Source organism: Hyla sarda, chromosome 3 (genome assembly GCF_029499605.1).
Source record: "Hyla sarda isolate aHylSar1 chromosome 3, aHylSar1.hap1, whole genome shotgun sequence".
NCBI classification, from domain to species: Eukaryota; Metazoa; Chordata; class Amphibia; order Anura; family Hylidae; genus Hyla; species Hyla sarda.
The window spans coordinates 368592239-368612126 of NC_079191.1; the positions used below are offsets into that span (position 1 = coordinate 368592239).

The following is a 19888-nucleotide window of genomic DNA, read 5'->3' on the forward strand; positions in this document are numbered from 1 at the left end:
GCGATACCAAATATGTCTATAAAAAAAGTTTTTTACGCTTTTTGGGGGTAAAATAGGAAAAAACGGACGTTTTACTTTTTTATTGGGGGAGGGGATTTTTCACTTTTTTTTTACTTTTACTTTTAAATTTTTTTACATTTTTTTTTACACTTGAATAGTCCCCATAGGGGACTATTCATAGCAATACCATGATTGCTAATACTGATCTGTTCTATGTATAGGACATAGAACAGATCAGTATTATCGGTCATCTCCTGCTCTGGTCTGCTCGATCACAGACCAGAGCAGGAGACGCCGGGAGCCGCACGGAGGAAGGAGAGGGGACCTCCGTGCGGCGTTATGAATGATCGGATCCCCGCAGCAGCGCTGCGGGCGATCCGATCGTTCATTTTAATCGCGAACTGCCGCAGATGCCGGGATCTGTATTGATCCCGGCACCTGAGGGGTTAATGGCGGACGCCCGCGAGATCGCGGGCGTCGGCCATTGCCGGCGGGTCCCTGGCTGCGATTAGCAGCCGGGATCAGCCGCGCATGACACGGGCATCGCTCCGATGCCCGCGGTTATGCTTAGGACGTAAATGTACGTCCTGGTGCGTTAAGTACCACCTCACCAGGACGTACATTTACGTCCTGCATCCTTAAGGGGTTAAATGCCATCTATAGTAGTGTACTGTATAAGACAGCCCCCAATACAGCGCTACCCTGTTCAGTACCGTACTTATGGTAACTCTTTCCTTGATGGCCTGATTTTTCTTTATGTCTGCTCAAATAGCTTCTTGCAAAAACACAGTGCATCCCCTTCTCCCCCCACATTCCATATATAGGAATCCCCTGTGTAAATCATCAGCCCAGCACCGTGCCAAATTGTTTACTGCACTTTCACCAGCATTATATCATGATATATCATAGAGGAGTATATGATTTGTTTGGCTGGGATGTGATTAGCTAGAGTAGTAAGGGAGTAAGTAACTATGGGTGTGCTACTGGTGAACAGCCCATCTCTGGTCCCTTCCCCTGAAATTGAGTGAATAAGAAAGCTGGGCACCATGGAGGGGGTTCTGAGGGGCTCAATAACAACAAGGAGTGCATTTGTTATCTCTCTTAAAAACTTGCAGGTTTTGGGGGGGAAAAAAGTAAACAATAAGTACACTTTAATTGACTGTTCATTAAAAGAATTTAACTGTAACTTATCCTGAATTGCAGCCATTATTATAGATATCAGCTTCTAGAATTCCTAGAGACAATCCACAGAAGTAAAAGTAATTTATCGTAGGTTATGGCACACTTTGCCAAAGTGGTTACTTAATCACATATGCCATATAATACCTGCTGGATTATAACACAAATACAAAATTATATATCACAATAAGAGTGAGATCATGTCCACATCTACATCAGAGCTTCATTCGAGACAAACAGCTAAGCTGGATGGTCCATTGCCTCTGGAGTCTGTCAGGTTTCTATCTGTTTCCATTGTTGAGGGGACAAAAACAAAACAAAATGGACCTGCAGTATTTTTTCCCCCCACATTTAACTCTGTCATTTGAACAAACTCATTGAACAGAGCTCCTCTGAACGGAGGTCAGCGCTGGTGTGCACTTAGCCCTAAATACAGGCAAGGTATGCTACACTGTAAATTGTATGGACAGTGATATCAATCCAACTGTAAACAGGTGACCATTTGCATTTCAGGTGGACGATGCTGTGCCTTCTCTCCAGACGGGAAAGCCTTAGCTGTGGGCCTGAACGATGGTGGCTTCGTAGTGGTAAATGCCGACACACTTGAAGATATGGTGTCTTTTCACCATAGGAAGGAAATGATATCTGATATAAAATTTTCACCCGGTATGATTCATTGTAGTACTATGCGTTTTGTTGTTTATGCGTTTTGTTGTCTTTCCTTGAATCTATAGATAATATCTTTGTATATATATTCTATTTAGGGTAAAGATCCTCCCTCCCCATAAAAAGACAGCACATAAATAGGGATAAAATGATATCTATATGATTTTGTTTCTAACAAGCTGTTGTTGACAGTGTAGGCTTTCTCCCAATGCTCCTCCGTGTTCGGAACGTCTGAGAACATGTCAAGGGTTTTCCTTCTTGTCCTCCTTGACCTCCTCTTCCCGGAACGTTTCCCTGTCCTATTATGAATCCTTGGCTCTCTACTCCCCTGAACGCCAGGGCCTCCTTTCCATTCTCTATTACTTCTTTAATTCCCACCACCTGATTGTAAATTACCCTTCATCTTACAATGGGAATCTGACTTTCGCACCAGGCTTTCCCCATTACAGTCGCAAGAGTGTTGCGAGACTCTTAGTAAGGGCAGCTCACAGGTTTCCTTGATGGAGACGTCTGAAAATCCTATACAGGACATATTATGTGCCCACACGGCTCCACGCTGCTTTTCCCTCCTATTGCTTTAGGGGATGCGGCTACTTGGGCACCATGCATCACACTTGGGGGAGCTGCCCCATAGTTCGTACTTTCTGGACCTCTGTCTTGACTATGTTGAGGGAGGATACACATCATACTTGTTCTCTTAAAGGGGTACTCCCGTGGAAACCTTTTTTTTTTTTTATCAACTAGTGCCAGAAAGTTAAACAGATTTGTAAATCACTTCTATTAAAAAATCTTCATCCTTCCAATACTTTTTAGGGGCTGTATACTAAAGAGAAATCCAAAAAAGAAATGCATTTCCTCTGATGTCATGACCACAGTGCTCTCTGCTGACCTCTGCTGTCCATTTTAGGAACTGTCCAGAGCTGGAGAAAATCCCCATAGCAAACATATGCTGCTCTGGACAGTTCTTAAAATGAACAGCAGAGGTCAGCAGAGAGCACTGTGGTCATGACATCAGAGGAAATGCATTTCTTTTTTGGATTTCTCTTTAGTATACAGCCCCTAAAAAGTACTGGAAGGATTAAGATTTTTTAATAGAAGTGATTTACAAATCTGGATAATGTAATAATTAAAAAATGACAGGAGCGCTACGATTATGGAAAATATGGAAATACGTCCTGTGGAGCTGCTGGACCAAACATATGCAATCCCGTCAGATCATACACATTTATTGAAAAGATAATAGTAATTTGTTATGGTCAGCGCTATAGGACTTAATTATACCTCTGTATATAACATACCTGATTTATATATATAGTACCAATGTATGCTGTAGGCAGTGTTCTGATGGATGTTATTTTTTGCACACTTGTTCGGATTAAGTCGATATCTACAGATACAAATGGCAATTGTATGAATATTATATAAAAAAAAATGTCACTGAGTCATGCTGTTTTTTTAAAAGTTTGAATGTACTTGCGTTTTTCGGCGCGATGCGGTATTGCTTTGTGGATCCTGTGTCGAATATCCTGCTTCTTGAGTGGTAAGGCTCAGGAGGAGCTTGGTATAAAGAAAGTCCGTGAGTCCAACGGGAGCACGCCCCGGCCGGTGGCGTCTCTACCATTTCTTTAGCTCTCACTTCGCGGTTAATCCGGTGGTACGGGATGTGAGTGGTGACGTCACTACTACTGCTGTGGAGGTCCACACTTCTCTCCAACGCGTTTCGGAAACTCTTACGCTGTTTCCTTCATCGGGGATGTCATCCCCGATGAAGGAAACAGCGTAAGAGTTTCCGAAACGCGTTGGAGAGAAGTGTGGAGAGAAGGGTGACAGCTAGGGTCAATTTGATCATCCTATCCGAGAAGCTTAATGCAATGAGGGATGACTCTATGGAACGTTTTACTGTGGTCTGGGATCCCTGGCTGAGATCACCCTACTGTTCAGATATTCGTTACTCTCTATCCGTTTATTGACCTCACCTCAGTGTTTTTTGCTTTACTGATTGGATGCCCTGAATCTACCCTAGTAATGGTGACCTTTTTTATATGCCTGACCTGTTGTTGTTTCATTGTTCTTATATATCCCTAATCTACATTTTTCTCTGGGCTGCATCCTGGTATTTTTGTCATACTGTTCTTCTACCATTTTGCCACAATAAACTTGATTGGTTTGATACTGAAATGATATCTATGTAGTTTTGTGTGAATGTAATTATAGCATTTATAGCATGTGTGGTAAATATTTCTGGATGTAGCTATAATACAGTAGTAAAATGAAATACTGTAAAAAATGTGCTTCTGCTTCCTTGTTCCTTCATTCTGATGAAAACCTTAAACATATGTTTTCAAATCAACTGGTGCCAGAACGTTAAACAGATTTGTAAATTATTTCTATTCAGATATCTTAATCCTTTCAGTACTTATCATCTGCTGTATGCTCCAGAGGAAGTTGTGTGGTTCTTTCCAGTCTGACCACAGTGCTCTCTGCTGACACCTCTGTCCATGTCAGGAACTGTCCAGAGTAGGAACAAATCTCCATAGGGAACCTCTTCTTCTTTGGACAGTTCCTGACATGGACACAGGTGTCAGCAGAGAGCACTGTGGTCAGACTGGAAAGAACTACACAACTTCCCCTGTAGCAAACAGAAGCTGAGAAGTACTGGAAGGATTAAGATTTTTAAAAATAAGTAATTTACAAATCTGTTTAACTTTCTGGCATCAGTTGATTAGAATATTTTTTTCCTCTGCAGTACCCCTTTAAAGGGATATTCCAACTCAGAAAAGTATCCCCTATCCACAAAAGAGGGGTTATCATGCTGATAAGTGGAGTGCTACCAGTCATTAAAGTGTACCTGTCATTTGCAAAAACTTTTTATATAATGTTTATAATAACATTATATTCATATTTGTATGACAAGCAGGGCTCTGTACATTGAGGACAAGCAGGGCTCTGTACACTGAGGACAAGAAGGCCTCTGTACACTGAGGACAAGCAGGGCTCTGTACACTGAGGACAAGCAGGGCTCTATACACTGAGGACAAGCAGGGCTCTGTACACTGAGGACAAGCAGTGCTCTGTACACTGAGGACAAGCAGGGCTCTGTACACTGAGGACAAGCAGGGCTCTGTACATTGAGGACAAGCAGGGCTCTGTACACTGAGGACAAGCAGGGCTCTGTACACTGAGGACAAGCAGGGCTCTGTACACTGAGGACAAGCAGGGCTCTGTACATTGAGGACAAGCAGGGCTCTGTACACTGAGGACAAGCAGGGCTCTGTACACTGAGGACAAGCAGGGCTCTGTACACTGAGGACAAGCAGGGCTCTGTGCACGGAGGACAAGCAGGACTCTATACACTGAGGACAAGCAGGGCTCTGTACACTGAGGACACGCCCCCAGCTCACATAGCAGGATGATTGACAAGCCAGGAGCCTGCACAGAGCCCTGCTTGTCTGCCAACAATTCCTGTATTTGGTTTCCTCACAGAGACACACAGGCAGTAGCTGCAGGGAAAAGACAGTATTTTACATCCAAAAAATATTCACATTTTGTAACCAATGTATATTACAAATAATGGTATTATCTACATTATATACATTTTTTTTTTTTTTTGCAATGACAGGTACACTTTAAAGGTTAAATTCCAACCAAAATACATAAAACTAGGAGACTGCATGTATAGGTGGAGTCACCATTACTTATGACTCTGTTGTGTGACAGTAAAAGAAAGATGATCAGATGAGATTGCATTACATTGTATTTTATGTTTATATAAATATACACGATTCACATCTGCCATATTGTTACTTAGAAACTGCACAATTAGCTAAATTGAATTTTTCATTAAATGTGGTTCTACTTCGACCTAAAAATCTTTATTTTCTGCATAATTTTCTATTAGGTCGTAAGCACGGTGAACATTTATCTGACCAGAAATGGCTGATTTATAGTTTCTCAGTAATCGTTGTAGACTGATTTTTATGTGCAGTTATGCTTTACTTGGATGATTGATTTCTATTTCATCTTTCATCATAGATAATTTTTATAGGAGCCGCCTACCATTGCAAGAAATGTGATGTGTATGCAGTAAAGAGCTATTATTTTATTATTTCATATTCCTATCTCTTGTAGATGCTGGAAAATACCTGGCTGTGGCCTCTCATGATAATTTTGTTGATATCTATAATGTACTGACAAGCAAGAGAGTTGGTATCTGTAAAGGAGCTTCCAGCTATATAACCCACATTGACTGGGACTCTAGAGGTAAAATGTCATTGCTACATTTGGTGCATTCTAATCAAACATGAGTCTAAAAAATTTTGAAATTACAATTATTATGAAGGGCGAGTCACTCATCTGTAGACCTGTAGATTTTTTGAGGGTTCTTGCCCTTTATTAATACGGAGTAGGGTACTGGTTGACTAAAGAGAGTCCTTAGATGCATCTCAGTGGAAGTTACTGCCTCTGGTTGAAAAGATTTACTAGTGGTGAATGAAGACTTATTTTTAGACTATGCACCATGGGAAAAACATAGCAAGAACACTGTCTCTCACTGTTCACAGATGGGTAAATCTTTAATTTGGCTAATATTTTTTTTCTTCTAAAGGAAAGCTAATTAGCATTCTTTTGAAAATGCTGTGAGGGCTTGTTCACACGGGTGTATTTAATTGTGAACTTGCAGCATGTTTCCCGCTGCAAATTTGAATGGGAGCGACCTGTCTGTGGCAGATTTTCAATAGAATTTTCGCTTCAGACAATCTGCTGCAGACCCCATTGAAGTTGCAGAGAGCCCACTTCCATTCAAACTTGCAGCGGGAAGCACGCTGTAAGTTCGCAATTAAATCTGCCCATGTGAACAAGCCCAAAGTCTCAATAGTCTACTAGATCTTTTCAGTAAGAACCAGTAATCCACACCCACCCTCAAGCTGCACTGTAGACATCTCTCTAGTGATCCGGTACCCTGCTCTTTACTAAAAGGGACAAGAACCTGTTTTTCAGCCTTTGCTTCTCTACAGTATACTGAATGTTTGTATTTAACGACTGTTTGTAAATAAAGCTATTTTTAATTTAAAAAAAATAATAATCTGAAACAGCAGTCTAAAGGGCTACTCTTCCTTATGGTTTGGTTATGGTTTGGCTAGTATGAGATAGATTCCTTCTCCTGAAGAACCAACTTGCATGTTATTTTCTTACATCTACCATACATTACATCTATCATACACTGAGTAAACTAGAAGACACCATTTACAACTAGTTTTAAGGGGTATTCCCATGTTGCTAAAACATTGCTTCTGGGCCCCCTCCGGCCTGGAAACGGGAAACAGCCGAGCTGGCTGTCATACACAATTTGCTTAACTCTCATTGAGTTGCACTATTCACATATGTCTTGGAGAGCTGAGCGTCTGGAGGAGACATTTATGTGCAGCTTTGTGCTGGACAAATGGGAAGCTTGGGAAGCTTTTATATAAAAGCTTTTATATTACCTCCTGCCACTTCTCTAAAGCCTCCAGTATCCTGCTCCCATTCTCCAGTGGGGTCTTCTTCCGGGTTCTTGGGGTCGTCTCAAAAGCCTGCAGCTGAGGGGCAGTGGGACATTTGGAGCCCTGGCCCTGGTCTTCTTCCTGGTGCAGAGGTCCAATACCTCACACTATCTCTCAGCCAATTGGTGGCCGATTCTAAAATAAAGTTTGATCCCAGAATACCCATTTAATTTCAGAGGTCAGCTTTCCACCCCATCGCCCCCTCCACTCTATATGAAGCTTAATCTACATTGATCTTTATGCTTAACTTCTTATATTTTAAATGACACTTTTACACCTTTTTTTCCCACAAAGGTAAATTGCTGCAAGTGAATACAGGTGCCAAAGAACAATTATTTTTCGAAGCTCCAAGGGGAAAAATATATGTTATTAAATCTGCAGAGGTAAGAACAGACCCCATTTCACTGAATAACATTAAAAAGTAATGTAAACATTTGCCATAATGCTCATGTAATGGAATTGTTTATCTGCCTCCTCTCTCCCATTTGTATTTAATAGCATTTGTTAGTCTGTATTATCCCCTGTAATTTACATTGTTGCAGATGGAGCGGATAGAATGGCATTCCTGGACCTGCGTCCTTGGCCCCACATGTGAAGGAATCTGGCCTGCTCATAGTGATGTGACTGATGTAAATGCCGCCTCTCTTACCAAAGACAGGAAATCCTTAGCTACAGGAGATGATTTTGGTTTTGTAAAACTGTTTTCCTATCCTGTAAAGGTAAATGTAGAGAGATCATTATTAGTCGTAATGGCCATTCCATACAACTTATTGGTACTCTGTGTGCGTGGTTGTGCATATCAGTACCTGACAAGTAAGTGTTACCACCAATAAAGGGTTGTATGAGATGGGAAGGAAGGGTTTTCCGAAATAGCACCAGCAGATCCCATTTGTAAATGTGAACAATCCATGCAAGGCTTCTATGAGATTAGAAATAAAGTTTATTTAAACATGCACAAGCATAATGTTTGTTCTGCAACCTGTAGTCAGTCCCAAGATCAGATCTTGGGTATCAATGTGACCAGGATGAGTTATACAAACATATTTATACATATGTATGCATAGATCTTTCTTGGGTGCACTGGATGGAGTGTTGGCAATAAGTGTGAGCACAGATGTTTCTTGTTTAAATAAAAAGTTCATAAAACTCCTTAAAGGGGTACTCTGGCCCTAGTAATAACTCCTATCCAAAGGATAGGGGATAAGATGTCTGATTGCGGGGTTCCCGCCGCTGGGGACCCCCACAATCTCTCATACATCCCCTATCATCAGCCTCACAGAGCAAAGATTGCTCCGTGTCTGATGACTCACGATCACGGGGCCGGAGTATCGTGATGTCACGGCTCCGCCCCCTCATCACACCCCGCCCCCTCATTGCAAGCCTATGGGAGGGGTTTGGTGGCCGCCACGCCCCCTCCCATAGGCTTGCATTGAAGGGACGGGGCGTGACATCACAATACTCCAGCCCCGTGATCGTGAGTCATCAGACAAGGAGCGATCTTTGCTCCATGAGGCTGATGATAGGGGGTGCATGAGAGATTGCGGGGGTCCCCAGTGGCAGGACCCCCTGCGATCAGACATCTTATCCCATTATCCTTGGGGATAGGGAATAATATGTCTAGGGGCGGAGTACCCCTTTAATATCTCTGCTCTCAGGACTTGAAGGGGTATTCCAGGAAAAAACTTTTTTTTAGATACAAACTGGCTCCAGAAAGTTAAACAGATTTGTAAATTACTTTTATTAAAAAATCTTAATCCTTCCAATAATTATCAGCTGCTGAAGTTGAGTTGTTCTTTTCTGTCTGGCAACAGTGCTCTCTGCTGACATCTCTGCTTGTCTCGGGAACTGCACAGAGTAGAAGAGGTTTGCTATGGGGATTTGTTTCTACTCTGGACAGGTCCCGAGACAGGAGTCATCAGAGAGCACTTAGACAGAGAAGAACAACTGAACTTCAGCAGCTCATAAATACTGAAAGGATTAATATTTTTTAATAGAAGTAATTTACAAATCTGTTTAACTTTCTGGAGCCAGTTGATATATATAAAAAGTTTTTCCTGGAATACCCCTTTACGTTTTCCGTATTTACATGTAACATTTTCAGGTCAGTGTAATGTTGGGTGTCTTATAGTACCTTTCTGAATGTTACTGTTCCTTTAGGTAATGTGTATTGTGCCATGCTGTTTTGCCAGTTGATACATATAAGTCTCTATAAGAGTTTGTCTCCTATTACAGGGTCGTGATGCAAAATTCAAAAAATATGTTGGCCACAGCGCTCACGTCACCAATGTCAGATGGTTATATGATGATTCAACACTACTGACTGTAGGCGGAGCAGATACGGCGCTGATGATCTGGACACGAGAGGCATTTAGCAACTTAGAGAGCAAACCCGTGGACAGCGAAGAGTCGGATACAGATGCAGAAGAAGATGGAGGTGGAGAAATACATATGCAGATTTCAATGAGTGCTTCGGTTTTGAAAACCCATTCATAGTATTATCATATTTGGGAGGTCTGAAATTAAGCAGAGAGCTGATGTGTTCTAGAAACAGCCCCACACCTATCCATGGGTTGTGTGTGATATTGTATTCAGTTCCATTAAAGTGAATGGAGCCAAGTTGTAATACCACACACAACCTGAGGACAGGTGTGGGGCTGTTTTTTGAAGAAATTAGCTCTGTTTTTCTATTCCTGGATAACCACTTTAATAGAAGGGGTTCACCATTCAGGAACTTCGACATTTAGTCAGAGAGGAGAGCAACTACAAGGTGATCAGAGGAGGTACTTGCTCTGGGAGATGTTTATCAAACCTTGTGCAAAAGTTGCCCATACTGGTGGTACTGCCACCAGGGGCCTGGGATATATATTAAAATATTTAAGAAGGGGCCTCTTTCTGCTAGTTCTGCCCCCTTCCCCTGACTATACTGCAGTAAGGGGCCTCACAACTTCTGCTCATAGCAACCAATCCATAGCGACCAAAATGTAATAAGTACTTCTGGACGAACTGGAATGTTGTTGAATGTTGCAAAGCGCCAATTAAGGCTGCTCCTGAGCCTGGCTGCCCGCCAACCTTCCTTCCCTCCTGTTGGCTTCACCTGCATTTTTAACGAAGATTATTTAGAGAGTTGCTTCATTGTGGATTCAGGAAATAAATCGACTATAAAAAAAGAACAGTTCAAAGGTGACCCTACTCTAATCGTGAGTTGGATCCCTGTGATGTGCGAGGCAGCACTCTTCACTCTCCAGTTGGCCACTCTGTCTGCCGTGAAAGGTTTGGTTTGAGTGACAGCTGGGGTATGAGGCACACGCTGCTGTGCACTTTACCCAGCTGTACCTGCGATTGTAACGGGTCTCTGGAGTGAGACCCTTTGTTATGTTAAAGGGGTACTCCTGTGGAAAACTTTTTTTTTTTTTTTTTAATCAACTGGTGCCAGAAAGTTAAACAGATTTGTAAATCACTTCTATTAAAAAAAAATCTTAATCCTTCCAGTACTTTTTAGGGGCTGTATACTAAAGAGAAATCCAAAAAAGAAATGCATTTCCTCTCATGTCATGACCACAGTGCTCTCTGCTGACCTCTGCTGTCCATTTTAGGAACTGTCCAGAGCAGCATATGTTTGCTATGGGGATTTTCTCCTGTTCTGGATAGTTCCTAAAATGGACAGCAGAGGTCAGCAGAGAGCACTGTGGTCATGACATCAGAGGAAATGCATTTCTTTTTTGGATTTTAGTATACAGCCCCTAAAATGTACTGGAAGGACTAAGATTTTTTAATAGAAGTGATTTACAAATCTGTTTAACTTTCTGGCACCAGTTGATTTAAAAAAAAAAAAAAGTTTTCCATGTGAGTACCCCTTTAACGTTTGACATGTCTAGACAACATGTCAGAAGTTTATTTAAGTGAGTTATCTAATCTACTTTTCTTTGCAGACCATAGTTTAAATAAATATAAAATATCAGCTGATAAAAAATCTTCATTTTATCCTAGGTTATGACAGTGATGTTGCAAGAGAGAAATCAATAGATTATACCACTAAAATCTATGCAGTGAGCATACGAGAAATGGAAGGAACAAAGCCACATCAGCAGATAAAGGAGGCTTCTGTGGAGGAAAGGTACATTGAAGTGCAGACACCAGGTGTGGGGGCCTCTGTTTCACATATGTAAAGCTCACGCTTTTGATATGTTAATTAACCGGGTTTGATGAAGTCACATGTTCTTACCATGTTCATGATATATTGAATATTCATTTACCGTTCATGCTGTAATCCCAAACTAAGAAAATCTCTAACCAGTTCATTTTATAATGAACTCCTATTAATTAGAACACACGTGACCATCATTGTGTATGGAAATGATCTCCATGCCTTACAAAATGTGGAGCCTGCACTACCTAAACCTAACTAACTTTTCCATTACCATACACATCATCAATTGGTCTGACATCATTGCATCATCATGAGGAATCTCTATTGAATCTTTTTCATACCCAATCAGTAGAATTATTTTTAGTGCCTTGATATTGTCTTTCAATATAATAGTGAACAGATCACCATCATACCGATAACACACATGAATCATTTCATGCTCGCTTCATATCGATAAGGAAGCAGATGTCTTACATAAAGATTGCAAATGCCTTGCCATTATAGTTGAGGTCAAGCTTACCATATTTAGCGCAAGTTCCAAGTGTTCCTTGGGCCATTCTGAAATGTGGAAAGTATTTTTTGCCAACAAGGTTCTCCCAGGATATGTTCCAATCTCTATGTGTACTATTTGGCTTGAAAACCTTTAAAGGGGTACTCCAGCGCTTAGACATCTTATCCCCTATCCAAAGGATAGGGGATAAGATGCCTGATCGCGAGTCCCGCCGCTGGGGACCCCCGTGATCTTGCACGCGGCACCCCGTTTGTGACGTCACGCCTCCGCCCCCATGTGACGTCACGCTCCGCCCCTCAATGCAAGCCTAGGGGAGGGGGCGTGATAGCTGTCACGCCCCCTCCCATAGACTTGCATTGAGGGGCGGAGCATGAGGTCACACGAGGGCGGAGGCGTGATGTCACACGCTGCCGGCCCCGTGATCGACAGTAATCAGACCCGGAGTGAACATGCTCCGGGGACTGATTACAAAAGGGGTGCCGCGTGCAAGATCACGGGGGTCCCCAGCGGCGGGACTCCAACGATCAGGCATCTCATCCCCTATCCTTTGGATAGGGGATAAGATGTCTAAGCACCGGAGAACCCCTTTAAGGCAAGTCTGATCCACTGAAGCCAAGTAACTAGCGCTAAATATTGTGACACGGCTGGGGTTTCACTGTCCCTTTATCGTTTCACCCTGCATTAGTAGTGAACAACTTTTTTTTTTTGTCCAAATTTCATCTTTTTGTTAATGAAATGAATAAAAAAAAGAACAGAAGAAAAGTTGTGTACTTCTTTCTTCTGTCTCCCTCTATATCTTGTCTTCTTTTCTCTTTTTTTCTGTCTTCTTCCCCTCTATTTTTCTGTCCTTTTTATGGGCATTAGGTTCAGATACCAATGTAACCTGCCAAAATCAGGTGATAATTTTGGTGTTTGCGAGTATTTTGACCCCTGCTCATCTCTAATCTCTATGATCATGCAATTTCTGAGAAGGTAAGTATCCTGCATGGATTCACTCTTGTGAATCATGTGCCTTCTTGCACGTGGCATCCAACAAGATGCAGAGCTTTGAATTCTAGAATGCAATATGACTGCAAGATGTTGCATTTCACCAATACATGCATATCCACCACCCCCTGAGCTAACCACCAACTCTTCCTTTTTTCATGTTGTTTTTACCTGTGGCTTTCCTATGCAACACGCGGGAATATGTGCATTGGGTCATTATTACTGTTTTACTAAAGACCTCTTCAGCATAATTCCCGTTTTCTTAGATCCCGAGCAGACTAATAATGACTGATATGTTAAAAACGCTTCACATTCTTCCAGACATTACCAGGATCGATGTGTTACTGAACGATATAAGGGTTCTATAGTTTAATCAAACTAATGGACAGTGCGGTCATCGTGCTCTGCATATTGAAAGGTCCAAGAGGAGATAGCTCAGGGACTGCTACTTAAAGGGGTACTACCGTGCAAAACTTTTTTTTTTTAAATCAACTCGTGCCAGAAAGTTAAACAGATTTGTAAATCACTTTTATTAAAAAATCTTAATCCTTCCAGTACTTTTTAGGGGCTGTATACTAAAGAGAAATCCAAAAAAGAAATGCATTTCCTGTAATGTCCTGACCACAGTGCCCTCTGCTGACCTCTGCTGTCCATTTTAGGAACTGGAGAAAATCCCCATAGCAAACATATGCTTCTCTGGACAGTTCCTTAAATGGACAGCAGAGGTCAGCAGAGAGTACTGGGGTCAGGACATCACAGGAAATGCATTTCTTTTTGGATTTCTCTTAGTATACAGCCCCTAAAAAGTACTGGAAGGATTAAGATTTTTTTAATAGAAGTTATTTACAAATCTGTTTAACTTTCTGGCACCAGTTGAAAAAAAAAATAAAAGTTTGCCACAGTAGTACCCCTTTAAAGCATTTGTATGTCTGTTTATATATGCTTAGGGTAGAATGTGGAATACAGCTTTTGCTGTATACCTGTGGTCTTCAACCTGCGGACCTCCAGATGTTGCAAAACTACAACTCCCAGCATGCCCGGACAGCCGTTGGCTGTCCGGGCATGCTGGGAGTTGTAGTTTTGCAACATCTGGAGGTCTGCAGGTTGAAGATCACTGCTGTATACAGTATGTGTCTTTTCAGTACAGTATGTATATATAAATAGACACACACCAGTACTCCCATACCTCAAAAAGTGGGGGATCTATTCTGGAGGACCCTTTTTAAAACACAACAATACTAATGCAGTACGCTATACTGATGTGCTTATTATTATTAGTTTTATTCAACTATAGAGCCCCATAACTAATGACCACCTAAGTACCTTTTTTAATGTGCCTTATTTTCTGATATTGTTTTACTTCTATTGTATATTATATTAGTTGGAAGGATGTGGTTTTTCATGTATGTTTGTGTTTTTTATTTGTGTACTACAATAGTTTCAAACTAGAAGCTCTTCCTATGTAGCAAAACTTCAACTCTCAGCATGTCCTGGTAGCCATGGGCATGCTAAAATGTGGAGCTTTGCAACAGCTGGAGAGCCACAGGTTGACTACTACTGGCAGAATACATAAGGGCATTAGCAAGTATCTTAAAATTGTACTTGAAAAAATACAAATGAGTAGAATTTTGAAAATACTTATTTGAGCACAAGGTTCTTCACCTGAGGAATATAAACGACTGCCATCTTACTTAAAATTGATAGTGAGCCATACGTGTCAATACATTATAATACTTTTTCATTAAAGGGGTACTCCGGTGGAAAACTTTTTTTTTTTTTTAATATCAACTGGTGCCAGAAAGTTAAACAGATTTGTAAATTAGGAAAAAAGGCCAGCAAGTAGAAGCATAAAAAACTTGACTTTTATTCAAAATCTTCCATTAAAAAAACCTTCAAACATGGACATGAAAAAATACAAAAAACAGCACATGTAGAAAAGGTCCCAAGCAGCAGCTGACGCGTTTCCGATCTATCGATCCTTACTCATAGCTTGCTAGTACTCAAATGAGGCATCCAGATTTGTAAATTACTTTTATTTAAAAATCTTAATCCTTCCAGTACTTATTAGCTGCTGAATACTACAGAGGGAATTCTTTTCTTTTTGGAATACAGTGCTCTCTGCTGACATTATGACCACAGTGCTCTCTGCTGACATCTCTGTCCATTTTAGGAACTGTCCAGTGCAGCATATGTTTGCTATGGGGATTTTCTCCTACTCTGGACAGTTCTTAAAATGGACAGAGGTGTCAGCAGAGAGCACTGTGGTTATGATGTCAGCAGAGAGCTCTGTGTTCCAAAAAGAAAATAATTTCCTCTGTAGTATTCAGCAGCTAATAAGTACTGGAAGGATTAAGTGTTTAAATAGAAGTAATTTACAAATCTGTTTAACTTTCTGCCACCAGTTGATAAAAAAAAAAAAGTTTTCCACTGGATTACCCCTTTAAATGTAGATAAAAGCAGTATGGCATATAGCTAGGTCTCAGGGCCCTACAGATCTTCCCCTGTACAGTGGTGTTTCCAGCTTTCTAATATGCAGGAAACTCGCGGGCACCCAACATTTTTTTTAAATCATACACAAAAATAAGTGTTTATTTTCTATAGGTCAGAGTACTGATATGAAGACTAAGTAGCAATAACTATAAACTGTATTATAATAATAATAATAATAATAATAATAATAAAAGTTACAATCACAATAATCTGTACAAGCTTCTCCAGCTTTTAGATGGGCATATTAGCCTATGGACAATTATCAACCAACAGCTTGCCTGCAACCGCCGGACAATTTATTGTAATTGTACTCTAGATCATTATTTCCCAACCAGCCTTCGGCTGTCTGGGCATGCTGGGAGTTGTAGTTTTGCAACAGCTGGAGGCACCCTGGTTGGAAAACCCTGCTCTAGATTACAAACAGTGGTGGTTACTCCCCTGCCTGATCCCCCACTGCTATTATTTCAATGGTGTTCATCTTCCTACTGATCTTTACAGCCTGGTCCCCTTCTGGACAGAAACATATGCCCACTCAGCTAATAAGGGGCTGAGGTGGGTCACAGCTGTGGCTAGTGATTAGCCCAGTGGGCTTTCTGGTGTGTTGAGATAGGGCAAGGAATGAAAATCAGTGGGGACTCCATCCTCCATCATAACAGCAGCTATAGGGGATCTGGCAGCTGAGTAACCTTCTTTCTATTTTTACCCAAGTTTCTTATAGGGAGTAATTTTGGCATTGTTCAAACCTATAATATGGACTATTTTTAGTTAATACTCACCTTAACCTGTTCATTATGTCATCGACCTGGCAAGATGCCCTGACAAGATCTCTAAACATCTCCACAAGGCTTTAAAGGGGTATTCCAGGAAAAAACTTTTTTTTTTATATATCAACTGGTTCCAGAAAGTTAAACAGATTTGTAAATTACTTCTATTAAAAAATCTTAATCCTTTCAGTACTTATGAGCTTCTGAAGTTAAGGTTGTTCTTTTCTGTCTAAGTAATCTCTGATGACACGTGTCTCGGGAAACGCCCAGTTTTGAAGCAAGTTCCCATAGCAAACTTCTTCTAAACTGGGCGGTTCCTGAGACATGTGTCATCAGAGAACACTTAGACAGAAAAGAACAACCTAAACTTCAGAAGCTCAAAAGTACTGAAAGGATTAAGATTTTTTAATAGAAGTAATTTACAAATCTGTTTAACTTTCTGGAGCCAGTTGATATATGAAAAAAAAGTTTTTTCCTGGCTAACCCCTTTAAACTTACATTTTCTTTATCTTACATTTTTTACTTGTCTGGACTGACCATACTTCTGGCACTAGAGAAGAATTGGGCAGGACAAGTGTTAGTTCTAAACAGACCGAACACTAAGGCCTCGTTCACATCAGTGTTGGAGGCTCCAGTAAACAGAGCCAGTCTGTCCATTGCAGAATAGACACAGACGGATCCAATTCCATTAATGGGGTCCCTATAGTTTCTTTCTGGTGTCCGTTTATTAAGCAGAATCTGACCGGACAAAAAAGTTACCGAAAGGAGCTCCAGTGCTGATGTGAACATAGCCTTAGTGTTGTTCAGAGGTACTTATGCAGTAGACATTTCGAGACTTTTAACAACTGTCTCCCAGAGAGGACATACATGTACTATAGTTATACGGAAGCCACCTTCTGTGTGCTTTATTAAAGAATATGAATGTGATAGAGGAGGAGCTCCTCTCTGTACCATTTAGTATCAGTGGCTACTGCTTAGCCCATACATGTATTGTATGGTTGTACACAGCTTCTTCTACGTCTGATTCATAGTGGTCTCAGAAGCTGTACGTGTGATTGTCAGACTGGCTACAATAAAAAATGGAATTGTCATGTTGAGAGACAGTCCCTTTAAAGGAAATCAGTCATCTGTAAGAGTTACAGACACCATTGGATAGCTGTTAGGGTTTAAAAGCAAACTGTACCTTTCCTGGGATGATGATGGTTTCAAGTACCACAGTCTGGCACGGCTCCTCGCCCGCCCTGACATCTCAGCCCTTCCTTGACTGACATACAGAGCTCTGTATAGAGATTATAGAGGCAATGCTGTACTCAACATTTTGCCAATCCAGAGCAACACTAGATACATTTTGGCTTTATAGCAAATCATGATAAGAGAAGCCTGAGAGTTAAGGAGGATTTCCAAACTCCTGCGTCTCACCAACGTTCCTGACATTACATTGTAAAATCGCCAAAAATGCTCCAGTTGATGTAGTAATTAACACCAAAATGATTCTTCACATAAATATTCTTATTTTATATGTGAAATACCTTATTTTTTTCTCTATAGGGCTGCTTACTCTCCCTAAAGTTTTGCTGGGGGCGTTGCTTTAGGAGCATGTCAGCTTGCTCCTATATCTCCTCCCCCTCCCTTGTCACATGGCCTGCACTGGAGCATACCATGTCCACAGTATACGGTGCAAGTCCACAAGAAATGTGCATATGAACAATTCATTGATGTAGTACCTTGTATTGTTGGTCAAGTTATCTCCCTGCTAGCACACACCGGAAACACCTGAGGTTGCTTGTGCGTCCTCACTGAAATCTACACCAGCTCTGAACTGACGTAGATTTCAGATACAGTTTGGCACATTGGGGATCCCCTTTGCCAAGCTTTGCCCACGTGCTTGGTGCTAGGTGTCCAAAAGTTGCAGTATTGTTTAAGCGCTGCGGAATCTGTAGGCACTATATAAATAAATAAAAAATAAATAAATAATTGTTTGTGCAAACATTTTGCGACTTTTCCAAGTTTACACGAGGTGCAGGGATAATAACCCCCTTCTTCGGTATTCATTTCAAGAAGGCATTATGTAGTTGAAATAGATATGTACAATATTGAAAGCTCCCATGAGTTTGAGTTGCGTGATCACCAAGAAAATGTACAGTATATATATATATGTTTTACTTTCCGAATCCCCATGCATGTGGATTATTGACTATTGTTTGTTGATATGAGGGGTGAACTCATTGTATTGAATGGAAATGTGCGGCCATATTGTGTTGTGCCGACGAGAAAGAAAACGGTTAATGTTTGTATTGTGTTTTAATCTGCTTTCCTTTGGAGGCAGGGCATTGTCAAGTAAGTATTCACTCAGAAAATGTTCTTTTACATACAAATTGGAGATGTGCTGACACAATCATACATCACACCGCAGTCTGATGACATATTACCGTCATTAACAATTTACCAATACTAAAACCATCAACTGTGTGTAGTCTGCCAGCATCTCCAATAGTGTTAGCATTGAGAATGAACCCATACAGCCATAAAGTGTATATTCATTGTATCATTATCACTAGTACTGAGTGTAATACCTAAAGATATCCAAAATAGAAACATTGCACAATGAACTACCCCACAGAATGCACGCCAAGGTCTAAATGACCCTCGTTCAGACATTTACTACCATTTTCTTGTTCTTACTTTCTTGTACAAAAATTATTTCTGAAATGCTAGTGTGATCATTTGTTTGTGAAACCCAGGAGGGAACACATATTTTTTTTAATGATTCATCCTTTTGAGTTGTTGTTTATGCTGTAAATTTGATTTTTAGCGCTACATGTGCAAGGCCCATTAGCATTGGCATTTTACAGACTTGTTTTATGTAGATGTGTCATATAATGTCCACAGCTTGCTATGGACTTTAACTACCATATATACTCGAGTATAAGCCGTCCTGAATATAAGCCGATGCCCCTAATTTCACCCCAAAAACCCAGGAAAAGTTATTGACTCGACTATAAGCCTAGAATGGGAAATACATCATCCCCCCCTGTCATCATCCAGACCCCCTTCATTAACACCCCGTCATCCTCCCCCCCCCTTTATCATCACCGCCTGTCAATCCCTTTCAGTGGTCTTCAACCTGCGGACCTCCAGATGTTGCAAAACTACAACTCCCAGCATGCCCGGACAGCCATCGGCTGTCCGGGCATGCTAGGAGTTGTAGTTTTGAAACATCTGGAGGTCCGCAGGTTGAAGACCACTGCGGCCTTCGTCATCATCCAGACCCCCCCTTTAGTTTTCTACTCACCTTCCCTCGGTGGGAAGGAAGGGTGAGCTGGTCCGGGCCATCTATGCTGCAGGGACCGTTGGTGGGGAGGGTTAGTCGTTCCGGGCTGTCCATCTTCACCAAGAGGCCCTCTTCTCCGCTCCGGGCCGGCCCCGGACTAGTGACGTTGCCTTGACCACAACGCACAGGGACGTTCATGCGCAGGGACAGCGGAGAAGAAGGGCCTCTTGGTGAAGATGGACTAACCCTCCCCACCAACGGTCCCTGCAGCATAGATGGCCCGGACCAGCTTACCCTTCCTTCCCACCAAGGGGAGGTGAGTAGAAAACTAAAGGG

The 19888-nt window shown here is 41.4% G+C and overlaps 1 protein-coding gene and 1 long non-coding RNA gene across 11 annotated transcripts in view; one reads left to right on the forward strand and one right to left on the reverse strand.

The window, feature by feature from the left end:
- EML6 (EMAP like 6) overlaps positions 1-19888 on the forward strand; it is a 205332-nt gene that overhangs the window by 140678 nt on the left and 44766 nt on the right. For 5 of the 10 annotated variants that reach the window (XR_008891560.1, XM_056567759.1, XM_056567760.1 and 2 more), the window contains exons 22-29: positions 1693-1845; positions 5974-6105; positions 7677-7765; positions 7925-8101; positions 9615-9816; positions 11370-11496; positions 12905-13012; positions 18604-18618. Coding sequence is in view for 9 of the 10 variants with exons in the window: in XM_056567759.1 (XP_056423734.1) it covers positions 1693-1845; positions 5974-6105; positions 7677-7765; positions 7925-8101; positions 9615-9816; positions 11370-11496; positions 12905-13012; positions 18604-18618 (1003 nt within the window). In the remaining variant the exon portion in view is untranslated. The remainder of the gene's footprint in view (positions 1-1692; positions 1846-5973; positions 6106-7676; positions 7766-7924; positions 8102-9614; positions 9817-11369; positions 11497-12904; positions 13013-18603; positions 18619-19888) is intronic. The other 5 variants (XM_056567761.1, XM_056567762.1, XM_056567757.1 and 2 more) reach the window with 2 other exon arrangements.
- Positions 1-19888, reverse strand: part of LOC130362767 (uncharacterized) — a 79302-nt gene that overhangs the window by 47170 nt on the left and 12244 nt on the right. The gene's annotated exons all lie outside the window — the stretch shown is intronic.